The sequence below is a fragment of the Conger conger genome, chromosome 7, assembly GCF_963514075.1.
Source record: "Conger conger chromosome 7, fConCon1.1, whole genome shotgun sequence".
Taxonomy (NCBI): Eukaryota; Metazoa; Chordata; class Actinopteri; order Anguilliformes; family Congridae; genus Conger; species Conger conger.
Window position 1 is genome coordinate 50,638,182 of NC_083766.1, and position 19,955 is coordinate 50,658,136.

General features: G+C 43.4%; 1 protein-coding gene across 2 annotated transcripts; it reads right to left on the reverse strand.

Annotated features, from left to right (window-relative positions):
- Window positions 1-929: 929 nt before the first annotated feature.
- rabgef1 (RAB guanine nucleotide exchange factor (GEF) 1) lies at window positions 930-19,133 on the reverse strand. Of its 2 annotated transcripts, XM_061249035.1 has the most exons (10): window positions 19,024-19,133; window positions 14,127-14,371; window positions 13,098-13,267; window positions 11,547-11,663; window positions 9,273-9,439; window positions 8,599-8,680; window positions 6,966-7,098; window positions 6,647-6,738; window positions 5,710-5,966; window positions 930-3,813 (listed from the first exon to the last, which is right to left on the reverse strand). In XM_061249035.1, the coding sequence occupies exons 2-10, from the start codon at window positions 14,303-14,305 to the stop codon at window positions 3,409-3,411; spliced, it is 1,602 nt and encodes a 533-aa protein (XP_061105019.1). In that variant the 5' UTR covers window positions 14,306-14,371; window positions 19,024-19,133; the 3' UTR covers window positions 930-3,408. The 2 variants fall into 2 exon arrangements, with proteins under 2 accessions (XP_061105019.1, XP_061105020.1); XM_061249036.1 differs by lacking the exon at window positions 11,547-11,663.
- Between the last annotated feature and the right edge of the window lie 822 nt (window positions 19,134-19,955).

A 19,955-nucleotide genomic window follows, 5' to 3' on the forward strand; every position in this document is an offset into this window, starting at 1 on the left:
TCAATATAAAAATATATTCTTCACAACACTAACAATAGATAATAATGTTAAACAATCAATTGCCTAAAAACACCAAATACTTTTGGACAAATCAACAGTAATCACAAATCTTCTACTTACAGGATTTAATGGCTTATGGACAAGTGTGATCATTATGAAGGGGGGGTCCGATTTTAGCCAAAGCCATTTGCAAACTGTTTCAGGATTTATTGGTTCCATGTTTTTCTTTGGGACGTTATTTAAAGAAGAGCTGAAGAAACCGGGTAACTTAATATTCTGTGCTTCTTCTATCACTGAAACGGAAAAATATGACATATTTCTGCCACAGTGTGTCAGTAGTGAGCCATTTGAAACGGGTCATTTTCTGAATGACTGGTCTGGTGGAAAGTAACTTCATTGAGTAATGAGTTCTAGCTCAATGAAAAAAGAACATGTATTTAAATATCCCACCGCTCCAAGCAGTAAATTATTTGTGGAATCAACTCTAGGAAAGGAAATAACCATGACCGGAGTCATCTTTGCTTGGACCCCATTAATTTGGATTGGACATTTATGTACTGTAATTCATTGGTTTACATGTAATACCATTTGGTACAGCAAACCGGTCCCAACCAGTGGCAGATGGGTTCCCCCTCTGAGTCAGGTTCTGCTCAAGGTTTCTTCCTGTTAGTCAGGGAGTTTTTCCTTGGCACTATTGCCCTATGTGTACTCTTGGGGGCTGGTTCCCTGTAAAGCTGCTTTGTGACAAAGCCCCTTTCTTAAAATCGCTATACAAATAAAAATTGATTGACATAAACTGCCAGGTATCAACTTGAGGCATTTCTGGCATAACTGCACAGATAACCAACAGTTTGTTTTTTGTGGATACATCTGAAAGTGCTCTACAGACTGAGATGAGTTTAAAAAAAAAGTCCAGTCCAATGACAATCTGAGGTTTTGGGGAGGTTTTATTTAAATGCAGTTAAATAAACACAGTCCAGACACTGTCATACAACACTATACCCCATAAGTTACATTTAAAAAAATAAATAGCGACGTGTTAAGCCATACAATTTAAAAGTCACACCTATGAGGTTATACATACAGTTTTACATCTTTAAAGGAGACCCATCATCAACAAATGTAGACTGGCTACATCTAAATTAGAGTACCAGATATAGTTCAAACTTTGAGGAGTGTGTGTTTGTCTACATAGGCAATGAGGGAGTATGGGCACAATAATGCGTCATTCTCTCATACTAAATGATAATCAGCACAATTAAATTTCATTAAGACTGCAAAGACTAAACTTTTGCACCAGCTAGTGGCTGGACACAAGAAGTACTCCCATGAACATATTAGCGTTCCTCTTAACAGGGAAAAATACAACATTCCAAGCAACACAGTAGCAAATTTTACACACAGAACAATGTTAGTGACCTGGCAGAGCGTATCTGATAGACCCAAAGGATTCAGCCAACCCTTGTACTTCATAGCTTTAGGACAAAAATACTAGACTTTGCCTTCATGAAATGCTCACAGGGAGATAAGATGGGTTCAGCAAGCCATATTCCTTGAGAAACCAAGGCGATTGCTAACTTTGTTGACCAGGTACCTGAAAAGCCTGCAGAGAACACCTCTTGAAGAGCTTCTCAATAGTACAATAGTTTTGTATAGAACAGGCTAGGATACACCATCAGTTTGGATTGCCACAGACTGGTAGGCTTGACACAAAACCAAACCTCCATCTTGTTTGATTATTGCATTAAGAGGTCGTTCATATACGTGTCTGCAACAGCTGTTGGCTTCTAGCATTAGATTCAGAGAGGGTGCTTAGATTTTAGTGTTGGCTTACACAATTAACCACACTTTAATGTCGCTTTGACAAACAGGTTCCACAGCATTTATAAACTGTATTCAGGCATATGCAAGGCTGCGCACACAACTGCATTAGCATAGACTTACCTGTAACAAAACTTTGTCTTAAAGACATGGTTGATTTACAAATCTCAAATTTCAGCCAAAATCTACAATTAAAAAAATTTACCATCATCAGCCTTGATGCCTGGACATTAACACAGAAGTAAGAAAATACTAGAAACCTAAAATCAAATACACCTGTGGTGGAGAGTACCCTGAAATGTGTTCTCCTCAAGGGTTTGAGGTTCAGTCTTTCAATAGTTAGTTCTATTTTTTCTTTCGGCTGAAATTAAAGGAGATAAAATATGACATTTTTGTCATAGTATAAATTTCATTAATGAAAACACATCATCTTGAAGCAGTCTAAAAATCTTATGATTTGTCTACATTGTCATCTACCAAGATAATTTTGTATACAATACCTGTACACCACTAAAGACCCAGTATCAACTGTATAAGCTTTCTGCACTCTTAATGAACTGACAGACCTTAAGCGGGAAGTTAACGGGTGGCTTTGCAGTTACACCGTAATTTAGCGACTGATGGAAATAAAGCAGATAGTGGAGGCCTGTAGAACTGGGAAAGGGAAACACAGATTATGTGCAATTCCCTGATAAATTCTGAGCATTACGGTGTCACTGGTAAGAACAAAAAACGAATCATCAAAATTTCTGATTCATTTGAAATGATACATATGATCACTATTTTACGGGGTAAATAATGATAAACATCTACTTTAAAAAATCAACACCATATTTTCCCTCAAGAGCTCATGTTACCAGTGAAATTAAAAAACAACATAGTAGAAAGTATGCTTCCATTGACTAATTAGAAGTGAAATCCTGATCCAAAAAAACGAAAACAAAGGAAAAATGATATGGCTGATGTTAAGGTGAGTGTTTAGTGGTGTCAAATTGCCCTCTGCTATGAAATTAATGCTAGGCAGGGGAACAGTGAAATTACATCAGATGAAAGATTAAGAACTTTGGTTCTAAGGCTCCTCGACTCACAGCAGACCAGCATACAGTACTTAGCCCCAGGAAGGGGGGGTGGGGGTAATGGCAATGGGCCCTGCTGGTGTCCGGTCGTGACCAGGGACAGGGTTCACACAAGCAGGGAAGCGGCCAGAAAATTAACAAATCTCCAGCTCAGGGATTTCTGCTCTGTCTCAGAGAACACACACAGGGGCAGGGAGTAGCAGCATTTCAGATGTCTCCCAACATTTCCAAAACATGACTCCAAATTTACAAAGAAAATGTGGCAGTTGGTGGTTTGGAACAACGCTGCACTGGTGCTACCCCACAGAGGAGGTAACAGAGGAGTGTAACAGAAGCCTTGCCCTGGCTCCACCAGTTTGTGTAGAAGTGACAAAATGGCCGTGTAGTGGTCTGAAGCACACTGCCCAGCGTTGGTCGGAGTGGTGCGTGCATGCCGGGGTAAAACAGGACAGGACAGAGGGGAGCTGGGGGAGGTGGTGGGGGGTACTGGTCGAGGGGGGGCGGGGGCAGGTCAGCCAGCGAACACCTGGGGCTGTAGCGGCGGGGGCAGCCGGTCGTTCTCCACGTTGTCGGAGTCGATGGCGGAGGCGGGGGTGCGGATCTCCAGAGGGTACTTCTCCAGGATCTCTTGCACCTCCCGCTCCACGCTCTCCTGCCAGCTGATCAGGTCGCTCTCCAGACTCCGCGCCCCCTCCAGCACCCGGTCCTGCCGCGCCCCCAGGCCCGTCAGCAGGTCCAGGCTCTGGTACACCTGGGTCAGGCCCGGGCTCCTGCCCGCGCCGGCGTCCTCCTGGGGCCACACCTCAGGCTCCTGCTTCCTGGGGGACGCCTGGCCCGACATGTAGCGCTCAAAGTCCTCGGCGCTCAGGTTCAGCGACTGGGCATCCAGCTTCTCGATGAAGGCCACCGCACAGCACTGTGGGATGGGAGACAGCGGACACACGTCAGTGGACTGGCCCTCGATGAAAACTGCATCGCCTGAAAATGTCACTTAAATCACTTGAACATTGAATTAGTGCACGGATACACTCAAAAGACAAAATGCGCACACCCAGTGAGGCATGGGTAGGGGTCTCTGGGTGTCCAAGCGGTTGCTTACTCTTCATTCATTCATTTTGATGAAATATATTCTAAATAACTAGGAAATAACCTAGGAAAATCGTGAGAAAACATTTTCCTAGGTTGGTGTGCCCTTCTCCCACTTTGAGCATCTACCAATCAAAAGGCCTCTGCACAGCCCTGCACCCAGCACTATGCAAAGCCATAGGGTTAAAAAAACAAAAAAAAAACAATGCGAAAGACTGTATCAAGAGAAACACTGAGCATAGTCAACTGCACAAACAAGAATAACACAACCGAACAAGAAGAATGTGCCCACAACCAGTTTTAACGATCTCTGTGATGAATTAAACAGCACTTTTGTCCAGCGGGGTGTTGAATCACGTTGGACCTGATGAAAGGCGTACGAGTCAAAGCATTGCTTGTCCGTTAATGAATCACTGGAAGAACCGGAGAGGCACACAGGCACATTCTTCTTACCTGACTTGCATTATTATTTTTGTTCCTCTAGACTACCTTTGGCCTACGTTTACACTCCGAATATCACCCAAAGACATAGTTAACAGAGTAAAACCAGTCGTTATGTTTTTAGCATTGCTTTATAGAAGACATATCTTTCCCATTTTAGTTTTATATCTTTGTAATATGTAACTGGTACGCCCTTTTACGGTAACATCATTACTTTGGGAGAATGTCTAACAACACGCTCACAATCTGAAATAGACGGGGTCGAAGGCGGCTGCTTTTAGCTTTGCAGAGGAAAAGGCGGAGATTACACTATCAAAAGAAACCCTCCCTCCCTCCCTCAATCCATCCATCCCTCCCTGGATCATTCTGTGGTCAATTATCCACAGCTCTGCAGGGCTCCCTGCCAGTCAGTGGTCAGGGTTCAATCCTGGTTAACCAGTGCTTTAGCCATTTCAGCTATACACGCCAACTGACAGTCCAAATGGTCATAGGCATTTCTGAAGAGGCCTTAGACTGAGGTCTAGACACGTCTAGACACCTTTTTAGTACGTTCTCAAAGTTGCGATAAAACACAGCAGAGCTCATAGTCAAACCCACAGCAATCTGGGTCTCAGTAAAACAGTGATAAATGTATTTCTACATCAGTTTGCAGAACAATATGCAGAGCTGTGCCCCTCTTATCTGTGGCCTCTTTTGACAAAAGATAAGTATCTGTACCCAGGTGCAGTGCTCTCCTACGAAGCATGAGATGTCAACCACCGCTTCCTGTTACAGTTCACAAGTTGGGCTCGCACAGAGATGACAATATCAGAGGAAGAGGCTTCATAAACTTGCAGGCACCCCAATAGGCACTGCCCAACAACCAGGATTCGATAGCAGACCGTGGGGCCCATCTATACACTAGAACAGTGCCTTAAATAGGATAAGCCACTCAACAGCCACTAATGCAGCCTTTTAGGTGCTAGCATTCACCGTAGCGCTCGTAGAAATTAATGGCAGCAACATTCCATTCATTGTGAATTATGGGTAATTTTGATACAAAGGAGTATTCAGCCTGTTGCTGGCCGAAATAAATGAATGGAAGTCAATTGAAAACATAATTAAGGATGCTACTTAAACCCGAAAACGATGAGTCCTTTTTTAGATCATTTCAAAGCGCAAGAGACATCGTAAAACGACACGCAACGCCACTGAATGGCACAACGCCGTCACCCGTCGTACTTGTATCTGTTCCTATCGACTCCAATAGTATCTCCAGTGAAAGTATCTGTGGTGTTGCCCTCACCAGGTTGGTGAAGTAGTAGCCATCCTCCCCGGTCATGAGGCGGCTGGGGTTGCAGAAGCGGGTGATGTACTGGATGTTGGACTGCAGCCGCGGCGGGTTGGCCTTCAGGACGATGTAGATGAGGGTGGGCAGGAAGTCGTCGGCCGACGCGGGCTCATTCTTGGTGATCTTGATGGCATTGAAGATGTGCTTGCTGCAGCGGGTGATGCAGGCCAGCTTGTCCCGGGGCACACGCTTGGAGTCCATCTCGATGACATCTACAGGAGAAAAGATTATTGACACAAGCTCTCACCCCACTCTGTTGGACGAGTTACTGGTATTCCCTACGCACTTACACTTGGTATTAAAAAAAATAAAAATAAATAAATAAATAAATAAATACTAAATCTCTTCATTCACTCGTTATATCTAGGGAAATAAAGCACAACTGTATCCAAAACTACAAAAATGTCCTTGATTACTTCGACCTGGTGTGAAGTGATCTTTAACACGCATCACGGCACATAGTTTCTACATCCCCTTTTAATTGAAATGTATCTTTTTGCACGAAAAGGAAAAAATGTCCCACCCCTTCCAGTAAAATGAAAATGATTATTATTATTTTATTTATTTTACTTTAAGCTTATAGTACAGTTCCCTGAAGAGGAACAGTCCACGTTCAAATACAAGTGGATGAGAAGGCTGTAAAAAGGGCTTGAAACCTCAGTCTGACCTTTCTTTAGCCTTGAAGTTATTTGTCAAACGTGCCAATAGATGTAGAGAAAACAGAAACATCACTGTTAATAAATGTAAATAACTTCAAATAATTTCATGGAATGCAGATAGAAAACTTTTATCATAGGGATCTAACCAGAATGGCAACTTATAATGCTAATGATGAGTGTGGGATGGCACCACCTCCAGCTACAGCGCGTTAGAGAGCGCCATTTTGACAAACCTGTGATGGCTTTTACCACATTGTCCGACACCTCAGGGATCTCCTCGTCGACAGGGACACACAGCATCTGAATAGTGACCCAGTGTAGAGCCCTGCAGAAGATATGCCATTATAGCACAGTTTGGCTATGCTAAAATGAGACATAGGGAGACATTCATCCCATTACATACATACATTTCCCCCTGCAAGTTTCATGTAATATTTATTGAAAGTTGAATTAGTATCTGCATTTTACACATTTTTCAACTGCAATAGATGGAAAATATATTGTTTTATTACTACATGCATTCCCCCCCAAGACATGTAGCAGTAAGCGGACCTTATCCTGTGCTGGGTGGCCAGGTCCTTCTTCTCGTCGTCGGTGGTTTCGGGGCAGAAGACGTTCTTGTACAGGCGGGTCATTATGTACTTTTCGACCTGGTCCATCACCCGCTCCACGCGCTCTGTGGACCCTGGGTGAACGCAAACAAACCGCACCGTCAGGATGGTTTAACCCCGATTCAGTGCGACAGCGGGAAGGCCGGATATCGGTCCCCATTACTATTAGTTGAGACGTTGAGTGGAATCCAGAACGATAACTGCTGAGCACAACGATGACATCGTTGGCCACCAGGGTGAGAGCAGGCTGAAAGCTGGCATGAAACCAGCTGAGACCGGTCGGACAGCTATTGCGACAGCCAAACGTTTAATAGGGAAATGCGTGAGTGAGAATGAAACCTACACATAGCTTTGTCACATTCCAAGAAATGCATTAATGAAGCAACATTCACTACTGCAATCCAGAATTGCACAGAAAGCCAGTCTTTCTCACAGGTCTTGACCTGTGAGAATGCGAATTTGGACTTCCCTGAACTACTCTCCACTGCAGTGCTGTTAGGCAGGTAAAGCCTAACACATTATGATGTCACTATGATGTCATTATATCACTGACAGCCAGTTAAGCCCTTCACACTCCATTTTGTCACTTAGGTTCAGAGATCAGCCTTGTCAGGTCAGTCTTCATTTAAACCACTGGGCATACACTGCAATCCGTTTCTTGTTAATAAGATGACAAATAATGCCAGAGTTGACTCGATGTGATTTACACGTCTCTGCCGTGGTCTAAATGCAACAGTGAACAATCGTCAGATGATAACATAGTCAAAGGGAATGACCCTGGAGTTACTGATGAGCTCAGCATCTTGGATTAGCAGACATGACTGGCATTAGCCAGATAGGCTTATCAGCGGCTTTAATGACGTCACTTCCCTCCTGTCCCAGCTGATCTCACCACCTTCCTGTGGCACAGCATTTGCCAATTTCCTGCTGGACTACTGCAGGACACTGCCATTAGAACCCCACTCACACACAAAACACCACAAAATGTATCCTATCACGGTTTTGCGCTGTTTTTTGCACGGTAAAGAGCACATTTTAATAATATTTTTAAAATAATAATAAAATACCTTTGGTAACACTCAACATAGAAAAAGCTTTTGACAGGGTGCTATGGCCCAGACATATTTGAAACAGTGAGAGCATTTGGTTTTCAGTTTAAGTTTATCTTGTGGTTGCAGGCAATGCATAAAAAAAACAATATCCCAAATTATGGTTGATGGTACTTCATCAGACGATTTGAAATACACAGAGGAATAAAATAAGGATATCGACTTTCCCCTCTAGTCTCTGCCTAATGTATGGAAGTGATAAGACAACGCATTAATATTAAAGTAATACATATTGGAAAAGATTCTCATGCATTAGCAATGCAGATGATGCCATCGTGTATCTATCGTTGCCAAGAGGTGTTACTCCAAGCAGTACTGGGAACTATATATCAATATGGTAAAAGCGAAACAGAAGTGATAGGTCAATAATAATCAAATGTGTGGTGAATTCCCTTAATGGAAACTTAGTTTTTCCCCCTCATTGTTTATCAACTGGAAAAAAGGGGGGGCGGGGGGGAAGTCTACCTTTAAAGTGGGTCATCAGCCGGTCGGACATGTTCTGGTAGAAGTCCTGCACACATTCGGACAGCTCGTCAGCCCCCAGGTCCTGGCAGGCAGGGGAAGTGCAGTATGAGAGATAAGACCAATGGCAACTTGCACACAGTAAAGGAAACTGAACACACTGCTATAAGTGCTCTGTGAAAACGTGCCTATAAGGGAATGTGAGCAAGCAGTGAATGATGATACCACAAATAATACAATATAGTGGTGTACCATTTACCCTCACCACCACACTTTCATCTTCCAGAGTATCCCAGCATTCAAAGATTCCCAGGAACCATAGAGTTTCTAAATGTTTGTTTTGTCCTGTGTGTTCATGTTCACATATATGGATACATTTCATATTATGCATATATTTTGCACAGCACTGCGGTGTAACTACTTTTGTCACTTTTCTACAGCTACTTTTGTTGTTAAATGTGCTGTGTAAAGACATTTACTTCATTTTAATTAATCAGGCTTAATGAAAGTAGGAGACCATGGTCTGGATTTCACCACAATTATCAGAATAGTCAGCCTCAGACGTTTAATCGTCCAGGTAACTCTTGTGATGAAAAACCAGAAACGGCACTGGCACCGGACCAGGGTTGCCTACCCCCGTTATAAGCCCTCTGTGGCATTCTCTGGAAGGGGCTCACCTTCTTGTTGGCCATGTTCTCGATGAAGGCCCGGCACTGCTTGTGGATCTCCCGGCCTGGCTTCTGCAGGTTCTTCAGGAAGTCGACGAAGTCGCGGGACACCCGGTCCGTCTCGATACTGGACTGGCGGGTGATGGAGGGGCTGGGGGCCTTCCCCTCGTGGGATTCTGTGGGTACAGGCACCGGACAACAGGGGGTCAGACAACAAAATACTTCCCACAGATACTTGGCACCAGCATTGTACTGAGGGAGAACGGAAAGCACACAAGTTAACAGAGGGTTGCATCTGGATGCCTGGAACGCTAAAAGTAGCTAATGACAAGCCAGAATACAGCCATAAATCTGTCCCCTCTTTATAGATATAATCTCACAACACTTTAATCTATTATGGAACCAAGGTCTCAAGTAACTATAGCGAAATATTTCACCATAAGCTGCTTAAAATTCCTTTTACAATTTAGTACCAATACAGCCAATACATCAACATCTGGACGACACAGCCAGACTGCGAAACTTTGCTTGGAGACGTCAGCAAGACATGTCCAAGAGAGACGAACGGTTGAATTATTTACATTTCACACATTGGTTTCACCGCTAGGCTAAAGCGTAGCACTAGCTCCTTTTAAGGCAAGCACAGCTGTAGGAAACGCTGCCGCTCGTGACAAGCTGCTGAATCATAGGCAGAAAACCACCGCTTCTGCCTGCAGTACTGCCTGCACATGCGGGGGGAACTTGCGCTGTGTGGAATAACTGTTAATCGTGGTCATGAGGGGGACAAGGGGATAAAAAAAGAGCAGATGTGGTAAAAGCCACCACACAGCTTACTTGACATGTATAGAGTGTGAATGCAATTCAGCGAGATAGAAGCCTGGTCTATTTCGCTGATCGACCAAATGATACGTTTACAAGAAACTGAGAATGAATGTCACGTTGACATTAATTGATGACATTCTGGCACTTTCTTACAATAATTTCAGACAATAGACAATAGATTGAATTTATTCAGCATCACCAAAAAATAGTTCCTTCAGAATTCTATTAGCTACTGTACAGTAACTGTCTTGGGTTGCCAGGTAACTATAAACAAATGCAAATTATGTGTATATGAATTATCATCACGTTACAGAACCTTGATTTGAGCTCATCTGTAATCATGAGAATGCAACAGATGAGCACAGCTGCAGTGAAGTCATTCTTTACTGATGAAATTCATTATAGATCGTATGCCAAAAAATGAATGGTTTATGACGCACTTACCATCTTAATTAAGTTAACAGAAAATAATTGCCAACTTTGGTGTGAAAGTGATTGTGTATGACTTTTGTAATTGTTTGCCACTTCATTCACATCATGGAGATGTCACTTCAACAGGTAGAAACCTAACGCTGATGTGAAGTAAGAAATCTAAATCTTCCCTCAGTCTCGCAAAAGGGACCGGAACTTATGACTCCTGTGATCAACCAGCTTGGAGCTACTGGACTGAATCACTGCAAAATTGATCCTTGGTCAAGGTCCAAGGTGGTTCAGGTAACAAGGCAGCGTAAGCATTCTATATGGAAACTACTGGAAGACGGACACACAGACGACACCCACCTCTTAACCTGGCAGCTAGCCCTGTTGTCATGACAACACAGGGGGGGTGGAATGGGGAATGGGGGGGAGCCAAACAGTTAAACAATGAACATGAGCCAATACACAGTGACAGAAACACAGACACAGACACACGCACACTCACACTCACACGCACACGCACACGCACACGCACACGCACACGCACACGCACACGCACACCACACCACACCACACACAAAAAACACAGCAAACCAAAACACTGCACTCAGGATGCTGTCCTGATGGGCATGCTGAGGTCTAGCTGAATGCTGCACTGCCATGGAGCCGCTGGCACACACACATACACACACACATATATACACATACAGGCATTCATAAAAGCACACACACACACACACACAAATACACACGTGCGCACCCACACACAGAATCAAACAAAAACACAAACAAAGCAGACAAAAACGGTTAACGTCTGACAATGGAATTTTAGGACCAATCAGCTTGCAGGAGCCACTCAAAAAGCACTGGAAATGCAGGAACCGTAACACTTCCAGTCCAGGGAGAGAGGGCGAGAGTCCTCCATACTCCCAATAGAATGGGGTAAGAAATGCCAGGCTAACACCCTGGCACCCATTAAGGTGGCAGCCCGTGTCCCCTCCCCTACCACACCACACCACACCTCCGCCCGGCTGCATGAGTTACCTTCCGCGGGTGACATCATCTCCCAGGGCTGAGTAAACATGCCCTTCAGGTCCCTGAGCAGAGCCTCTCCATGGCGCTCCCTCTCACCCGACACCTTCTCAACTTTCTCACAGGGGGCTGCAGTGGACCCATAGCGGGCGAGGTGAGGAGGGCAGGGCCAGGGGGACGAGGTGGGGGTGGGGGGGTATTTCGGGGAGACCCACAGGAAGTGGTGGGGCAAGAGCCAGGCAGGAAGGGCATGCGAGATGGGTGTGGATTCAGGGGATGACAACATGGGACAAAATGACATGGGATTTTGGGATGTGGAAATGGGTTTGGAGAGGTTTGGTTTATCAAAGCCATGTTATCAAAGGGTTTAAAAGAGAAAGAAAGCAAAAAAAGAAAATAAATAATAAATGGTGGGAAGATGAATAAATGAATGAATGAATGAATGGTTACAGTGAATGCAACAAAAAATAAAATGTATTTTTTTATGAAAAATGAGGAGAAAGCATAATGTTGGAGATAGCTTCCACAAAAAGTGGTTTCCTCAAGATCTGGCTCTCACCCAATACCCAACAAACAGGGTAGACCATTGAGATCCCTTCCACTGCAGCAGCAAAACTGGACTACTTTCACCCATTTTTAGTTATTGTTATTCACTGGTGTAGGTAGGCATTCCCAAGCTTCCCAGATTATAGACGTCTTCCTCTGCTTGTTGTCAGTCAGACAGTATGGTAGCAATTAGAACTACCAGTATGGTAGCAATTAGAACAAGTAGAATTTTGGCATCGACTTGGCATGTGGCATCCCTGTAACAGATGAGAGATCCCGAACACAGACGCATATAGATGGAGAAGGTGACAGACTCAACCTTCTGACAACAGCCCTTGCTATCATTGTCTGCATTTGGCAGCGGTGTGCTATCCTGCCATCAAAAAGGGGCACGTGCTGAAAAGGACCTACAGGCCAGATCGATTGGACCTCATAGAGGAGACAGTGAAGGAAACGAAACATGTAGCTGGCCGGTAATGTGTCAAGTATCTGCAAGCCCACTGTGGCAAAGGGCTGAAGATTAGTGAAGGTGTGACATTGGAGGAAGGTGTGGTGTGTGTGTGTGTGTGTGTGTGTGTGTGTGTGTGTGTGTGAGTATCCAGGAGAGAGGAGGGCGTGGAGGCATAACACAAACCCAGTCTTGCAGCAACCGCTGCTCAGAGAGAACAAATCCTCAATGTGACTCAGTGATAACCCCCATATGACATGCCTGCACCTATTCAGTTCATCCACTGCTTGGGTTCATCAGAGATGGAGACTGATGCTCAGGGCAAACACATCAGAGTTCACAACACATCTTACATTATAAATCCCACGACTGAACTAAGAGCATGTGCCCATACAGACAATAAAACCAACTTGCCTGAAGTAATAAGTAGCTGTTGACTAAAACCTATGGCCATGCAGAAACTTCAACTCCATCTCAGGAGACCACACCATATCCGTAAAATGCAATCTAAAATGGATTCCAATGAAGTTAACCATAAAGACAGCCCCCATTTCCCCCACACACAGTACCTTTCTTGGGTGCAGTGCGCGATGACGGACTGAAGAACTTCTTCACTGTGGTCACTTTGCGCGTCTTCTCATTGGTCTTCTTCTCCTCGAATTTGGAGAAGGGTGTGAGAGAAGGCTGCGACTGGGCCCCCTGGATGCTGGCATAGGCCGCCTCCTCCTCCCTCTGCAACCTGGGACAGGGCAGGAGCAAGCGTTACCTCCTGCGGGCCCGAAGAGTGCGCTATGCCCCGGGACATCATTGAAGGCCGACAGCAGACTGTACACATCAGTAATCTAACACAAGGGTTCCCACACTTTCGGAGCCAATGACCAAAATAATAAATTAACATATTACCTGTGACACAATCCTTTCTGTAATACGTCAAAAATGACTGCATGTACAGTATAATCCATGTACTGTAACTGTCGCACTTTTTCAGCTTTATTGGACAGTATATAGTATAGAGAGACAGGAAGAATGGGAGCGAGAGAGAGGGGAAGACATGCGACAAATGTCGGACGGTCGGATTCGAACCGCCGACGTCGCGGCTCGCAATGAGTGCTCTACAGGCTGCGCCACCTAGACACCCCAACACTGTTTTTAATAATATACCTGGAAAGTAAAGCAAGCAATCGGCATGCAAAAATGTTTTTGTGCATCTAATAACCCAATCGGACCCCTCCAACAACTCCATACACAACTTAGGAACCACTGACCTAATATCATTAATGAAAAATAAAAATAAATGTCCATGAGAACGCAATACAGAACATAACTGACGTAACTGAACGATGACGGAACCTCTGACACACTTAATGCTGACTCATGCACATTGGTCACCGTCGTTAACCTAGATCCTGAGAAGGACGGGCGGATACTTCCCACCTCAACATTCGGAAAACATCAAATGACACAGATAAGATATGATTTGAGTCAATGAAATAATTAAGACCAGAAGTTGACACAAAATCCTGAAACGGACCGGCACTTGCAGTGCACCCCTCGTAAGGTTTGAATGCTGGAATGAGCAGAGTCATGGTGCCTCTTACTTCTCTGCCAGGGCCCAGTCCTCCTGGATCTGCTTCTGCCGGGCGCGCTGGTACTCCTCCCTCCAGCACTTGGAGCAGAGGCCCTGCCAGGCCGCATTGCCATAGTACCCGCAGCCCTTCTTGCACAGCAGCTCCGACTGGTCCACGTGGATCCCCCTGCGCTCCGACTTCTGGCTCATCTCTCAGCCGGCGGGACACCACAGAGCAAGAAGTGAGCGACGGCGTCCGGTGAGGAACGGTCAAACCTGAAACGTTAAAATGGCAGGCTCTGTCACCAGTGGTATAATGCCCGTGACTCGTCCAACGGTGGTTACTTCCACCAGAAACTCCTCGTCATGGTAACAAACACTAAAAGGAGAAGGCTGTCCTTGCCACACCACAACCTAACTGCCGACCACAAACATCTTGACGGCGGCAAGAACGAAAGCAGGGAGTGAGGTCACCCTGGCGATTCAGCTGCTGCCTGTACTCAAAATGCCCTTTGAAAATGCAAACAAGCCTCAAGGCTCAAAACAAGAAGCTTTACTTCACAAGATTACAAGGTTAAAGTTCACAAAGGTAAACATTAAAAGGTTAATATTTGGTGTATCTGGTGTATTGGAAACCTACTTCTGATCCTCCTGGTTGGCTCAATTGAACCAGGCAAGATCAAACGAGCACGGAAAAGTACTTGAATCCAAAACAATTACGTATTTGAACCCGGTCTGGTCCCAACCAATTATGAGCACGAATAAAGAAAGTGATGCAAGATCAGTGTCTAGGGAGGATTAAATAAAATAATATATAGATTTTTATTTAGCTGCAATTTAGCTTTTAACCAAAGCTACATACACTAAACAGGGGACTATCCTCCCTAAAGCAATGTGGGGTTAAGGGCCATGCTCAAGACCCGAAGAGGTATGTAGATCCACCCGGGGCTTGAACCGCGAACCTTCCAGGTCCCAGTCTCGTACCTTAGCCACTAGGCTACAGGCACACAGGCTGCCCCACATGAATACGGGCCCAGGCGAGCCCGAGGACAGAGCCGATTAAAGAGTGAGCTTCCCCCATCACGGCCACAGCAGGGCTGATGAGCGAAACAGAAAGCAACCGGACCCGGGTCAATTAATGAGCGCGGCAGGAAGGAAACCCACTCCGCTGACATTAATATTTCACCATGCTGAGTCAACAACTCTCAGAGGACACCAGCGCGATTCTGAAGGGGACTACCCATTCACGTCAGCCACAAAGTGCATACGCACAAACGCCCAGCATGTCCACTTCTGACTGCTGCGCTTCATATGACATTTGTGCTGCTAACGGTGAATACCATATAGCTGAGGCTAAGCGTAACCACTAAACAGAAGCAGTTCTGAAAGCAGAAAAGGGAAAGATGTGTCACTTAGGCTGAAATATGGCTTCACTCCTGTTCCTGGTAAGCCTTCATGGATTCGTAACGACTACTTCGAATGAAAAATGTCCTTTTGATTTTTCACAACGGTTTCTGTGTATGGCAGCTTAATAATATAATAATAATATATGCCCTGCGATAGGCCAGCAATAATTCATACAACGCCACAGTAAAATAAAACTGCAACAAAAAGGGAGGTCTGACACACTTGTATCAAGAAAAAGCCCTTTAATTCATAGTCTACATTTAGCCATTGAGAGCTGAACATTGACATCCTATGCTGCAATGTGACAGATCGGACTATAAGAAATTTATTGCGATTTACTGGGGGGCAAATTCTGCTGTGCAATGTGAAAGATAAAACTGAGGTAACTTAAGATATGGCAAACATGCAACACACACAGAAAATGCAATGAATCACTCATATTATAGATTATAGGAGGAGAAGACATTTTTATCTTTCAGAGGTATTTTTTTGCCATCTAGTGCATCCCAATTAGTCCGAGTATGTTTAGGTCTAACAGTCCCCATAAACATATACTCTAATATGAGATATATATAAGAATAATGCTCCCTAGATACTTTGCATATCACTAACAGAAACGAAGAAAGAAAACATAAGCATATGCCATTCCTACACAGAGACAGGTTGCTTCCAATCATTTTCTTGTGCCTTATGAAATCAGCTCATTTTTATAATAAATAATCATAAAAAACATTTTTGATTTAGGTACTTTGTTTTTAAAACAGAAATGCGTTATACAATTATATGCTGGAGTTAACCAATAGAGCAACTTGGCAACTGACAAAAGACCTACAGCACTTATCAGGTAAAGTACCACCTTCATTAATAGGAAATGTATAGACAGGTGACCACAATTTTCTTTGATCCTATTGTTTAAGCGTTGACCCTGCGATGGAACACAACACAATCCAGTTCTACATGTCAGCCATTTTCCGTCTACATGCAGTAACACTGCGATGCTGTTTTGGTTAATGGCTTCCGTGGTGCCATTTACTTCAGCCTATTTTATGTAAGCACAAGCAGTGGAGCAGGACAGAAGGAAATTCAGGCAAAAGAAACACCTGAGCCCTCTCATTACTGACTGAAGGGAAACCGTGCATGTAGTTTCATTGTACATTTATGTCACACAGTTCTCTGCATTTAAAAAGAATTATACGTACATAAAAATGTAAATTAAGATTCAGTATTTTCTTAGCACTAACAGGTATCCAACATATCTTATGAGACATTTAAAAAATACATAGGCTACATCAGGCAGCTGTGCTAAATCAATTCAAGCTCATTTGCTTACTGGTGAGAACCAGCGCCCCATATAAGAACTGAAACTGCTATCTTTACATTTATAGCTACTAAACCACTGCGTGGAATGTTACAATAATAGTAATGCCAGCATGCTGCCTTTCAACAATTTCTAGTCATGACCCGTTGAACCGGCCATAGCAAAACATCTGACCTCCTATGAAACTCGAGTGGTTCCACAGAATAGGTCCATGCCAATTAAACACAGAGAGACTAAGCTTCTGGCAATATCTTCAAAATTCAACAAAGCAATGCATTATATCAGATGCTATAGTAGCCAATTTCACCATGGACTACATCAAATGTTATAGACCACACCTCATAGCCTATGTCATCAGAAACTTTGAGAATTGTGGTCACATCAGAATCAGATATTGTCTATTCAAAGAATCAACATCCAATATTGCCATTAGAAAGAACATTCGCCAGAAAATCATAATCCACACAGTGCACGATAATTAGAGATTCTAAGGAATGAAAGTGGGCCCTTTTAATAACCATTTTCAGGCTGAAACCAATTTGGCCAAACTCTTGGCATCTATGCAGATTTTGTACAAATGCTCTCAAAGTGCAAACATGGCCTTCTGGTCTTCTTGGTCGGCTCAATTGCACCAGTCAAGAACAATCGAACACAGAAAAGCGTTTGAATGCATACACTTGACCTACGTCTGCAGCAGCCCAAAGCACAACTTTTTAAACAAATAGCTAGACAACAATTAAGCTTAACACATCATTGTTCATTGAGATTTTTCCTGAAGGTCACATCTGACCTGCTGTGGTCGACAAGAACATACACTGCATAACAACACGCCCAGGTATTGCACCTGACACTACAAGAAATAAGGTGGAGACCAATAGGAGCAGCTGGGGGGGAAAAAACGGTATTGCGCCTGCGCCACATCACCACAAAAAGAAAACAGACAATGTAAACACACACATTCAACATATTACTGGCAACACACGCTATTAAAACCTCCTTATATAATCAAGATTGAATAATAAAAATTAAAAACACAGGAGCAAAACTAGGACTACAAAATAAATCACGATGTAGTCTACATATGTTCAGTGCCGTTAAAGAGCTGCCCAGAACTGGGTGAAAATGTATGGTAAATTCCGAATTCTTTTTAGAAAGACACGGCAGCACATCAATCTCATCTTTCATTGTTTCCCTAGCCAATGACCCAGTTTTTCCATCCATCCTGTCGATTTGTTTTCATCTTGTACCATTATTTTTCATTACTTTGATATGAATGACTCCACTCTACAGTATATTATTTTTTAATTATAATCACATTCATTATTCGCATCAGCAGGTGTCCGCTAAATAAGGATTTTACTTATGAAATTAATGTATTGCATGTTGATGTTGTTGTTAGGGTATAATAAGGAATAGCGCGACAAGCATTTGCTTGAGTGAAGCTATAAGCTCCAACAAACAAGCCACAGTAGCTGACCTTTTGAGAGATTGGAACCAAAACCCACGACCCTGCTAAAATATGCAAACTATGTACTTGTGCAACAGTGCAGAAAGAGACGGGTAAGGCATGCGAAGAACCACAAAAGTTAGTATCCCGTGAATGACATACGACTACAGATGGCTGTCCTAGCTATGGCATTTATCTTCCCCTGAACATAGCACAAGAGATGCATGACACGCTGGTTAACAAGCTAGCTAGTTACGATAAACGATAAGATGCTGCACAATGGAAATTCCGCCACAAATAATTAATTGCACGTCAGATGACTGGTTAACATAGGCACACCAAACAAAGTAAATGTTAGCATTCAAGTTACAATGATGGAATCTCCTCAACAGTTTATTCTATCACTTAGACGCATAGCTAGTAAGCTAGCCTTTGACTGAGCTTTATTGACGATTTGCATAGCTAGCTAACCAGCTCGACAGACAGATATGACAAATAGCCTAAGTTACTTAACTAGCTAAACAGCTAAGTAACACAGGTCGATATCAAGCTAGCTGACCAACGACTGACAGTGTTCCAATCGCACTCAACCTGGGCCCAAAACAAAAGTGGACTGTATCTACCCGGTACCATTAGGCGTCGTTCGGGCAGGCTTGCTATTCACGACAACATTTATGCTGAAGCTTAGCTAATCTTGAACAACAACACTTCTCATATTTATTTTCATCCCTTCGTTAAACTAACGTGCATGCTCGCCTTTATAAGTTGGAAGTGATCCTCGATCGCTTCGGACAGCTTGGTTTCACCTCCTCTGCATTGGCAACACTGGCTCGGTACTTTGCAAAACAGACCAACTTGCCTTTCCCTGAGCTCATTACGTAGACGTTACGTAAAAGATAGCGTCATATGCGATTGGACGGTGATTACCGTATATCAGTGTTACAGTGGATCGTATTTCTTGAAAAAGAAAACACTTCAAAACAGAAACTAGGCTCCTGTAGCTCAGTTTGTGCTATGGTTTGTTTTATCCTCACCAATTTTGATTACTGTAGCTAGTTATTGTGAACTCGCACAATCCGTGCCATTTAATATGTATTGACAAGGAGTCGCGAACGATCTTTAATTTTACTTATTTAACGTTTTTGACGTTTCCAGCGTTTTATTATGATTCTCTGTCATGTGAAAATGGAAAAGTCTGTCCATTTCCATTAGTCAGCAGAATAAGAGCTGATGATACGAAAACAGAAGGCATTTCTGATACAGACGCGCTTATTTAGTAGTTTTACGCCAGGCTTGCAATAAGATTGGTAGACAAACTATCGCTAAAATGAGACAGTAGTGTCTCAAGTTTTCGATTACATATAGCCTAATACACGTATCCCTTTGCGAATAACTACAAAATTGTGTTATAAAATAGTATAGATGGTTGCTGATATGGACAGATCATACTTTACACAGCATGACCTGTACGACACTAAATAAATATAATCAAACACATGCCAGCAATCATTTATCAATTAATCTTCATTAAAAGACCTCTCGATGTCGTTATATATACATTACAATATACGACTCTTCCCTTGTCCTGTTGGATTTTTTGAAAATAAGATTCACGGTCCTGGGGGGTGTCATTCATGCAGAACGTTTCCGCAAATTGAGTGGAAATGTGGCTCCAGAAGCCAAGTTAA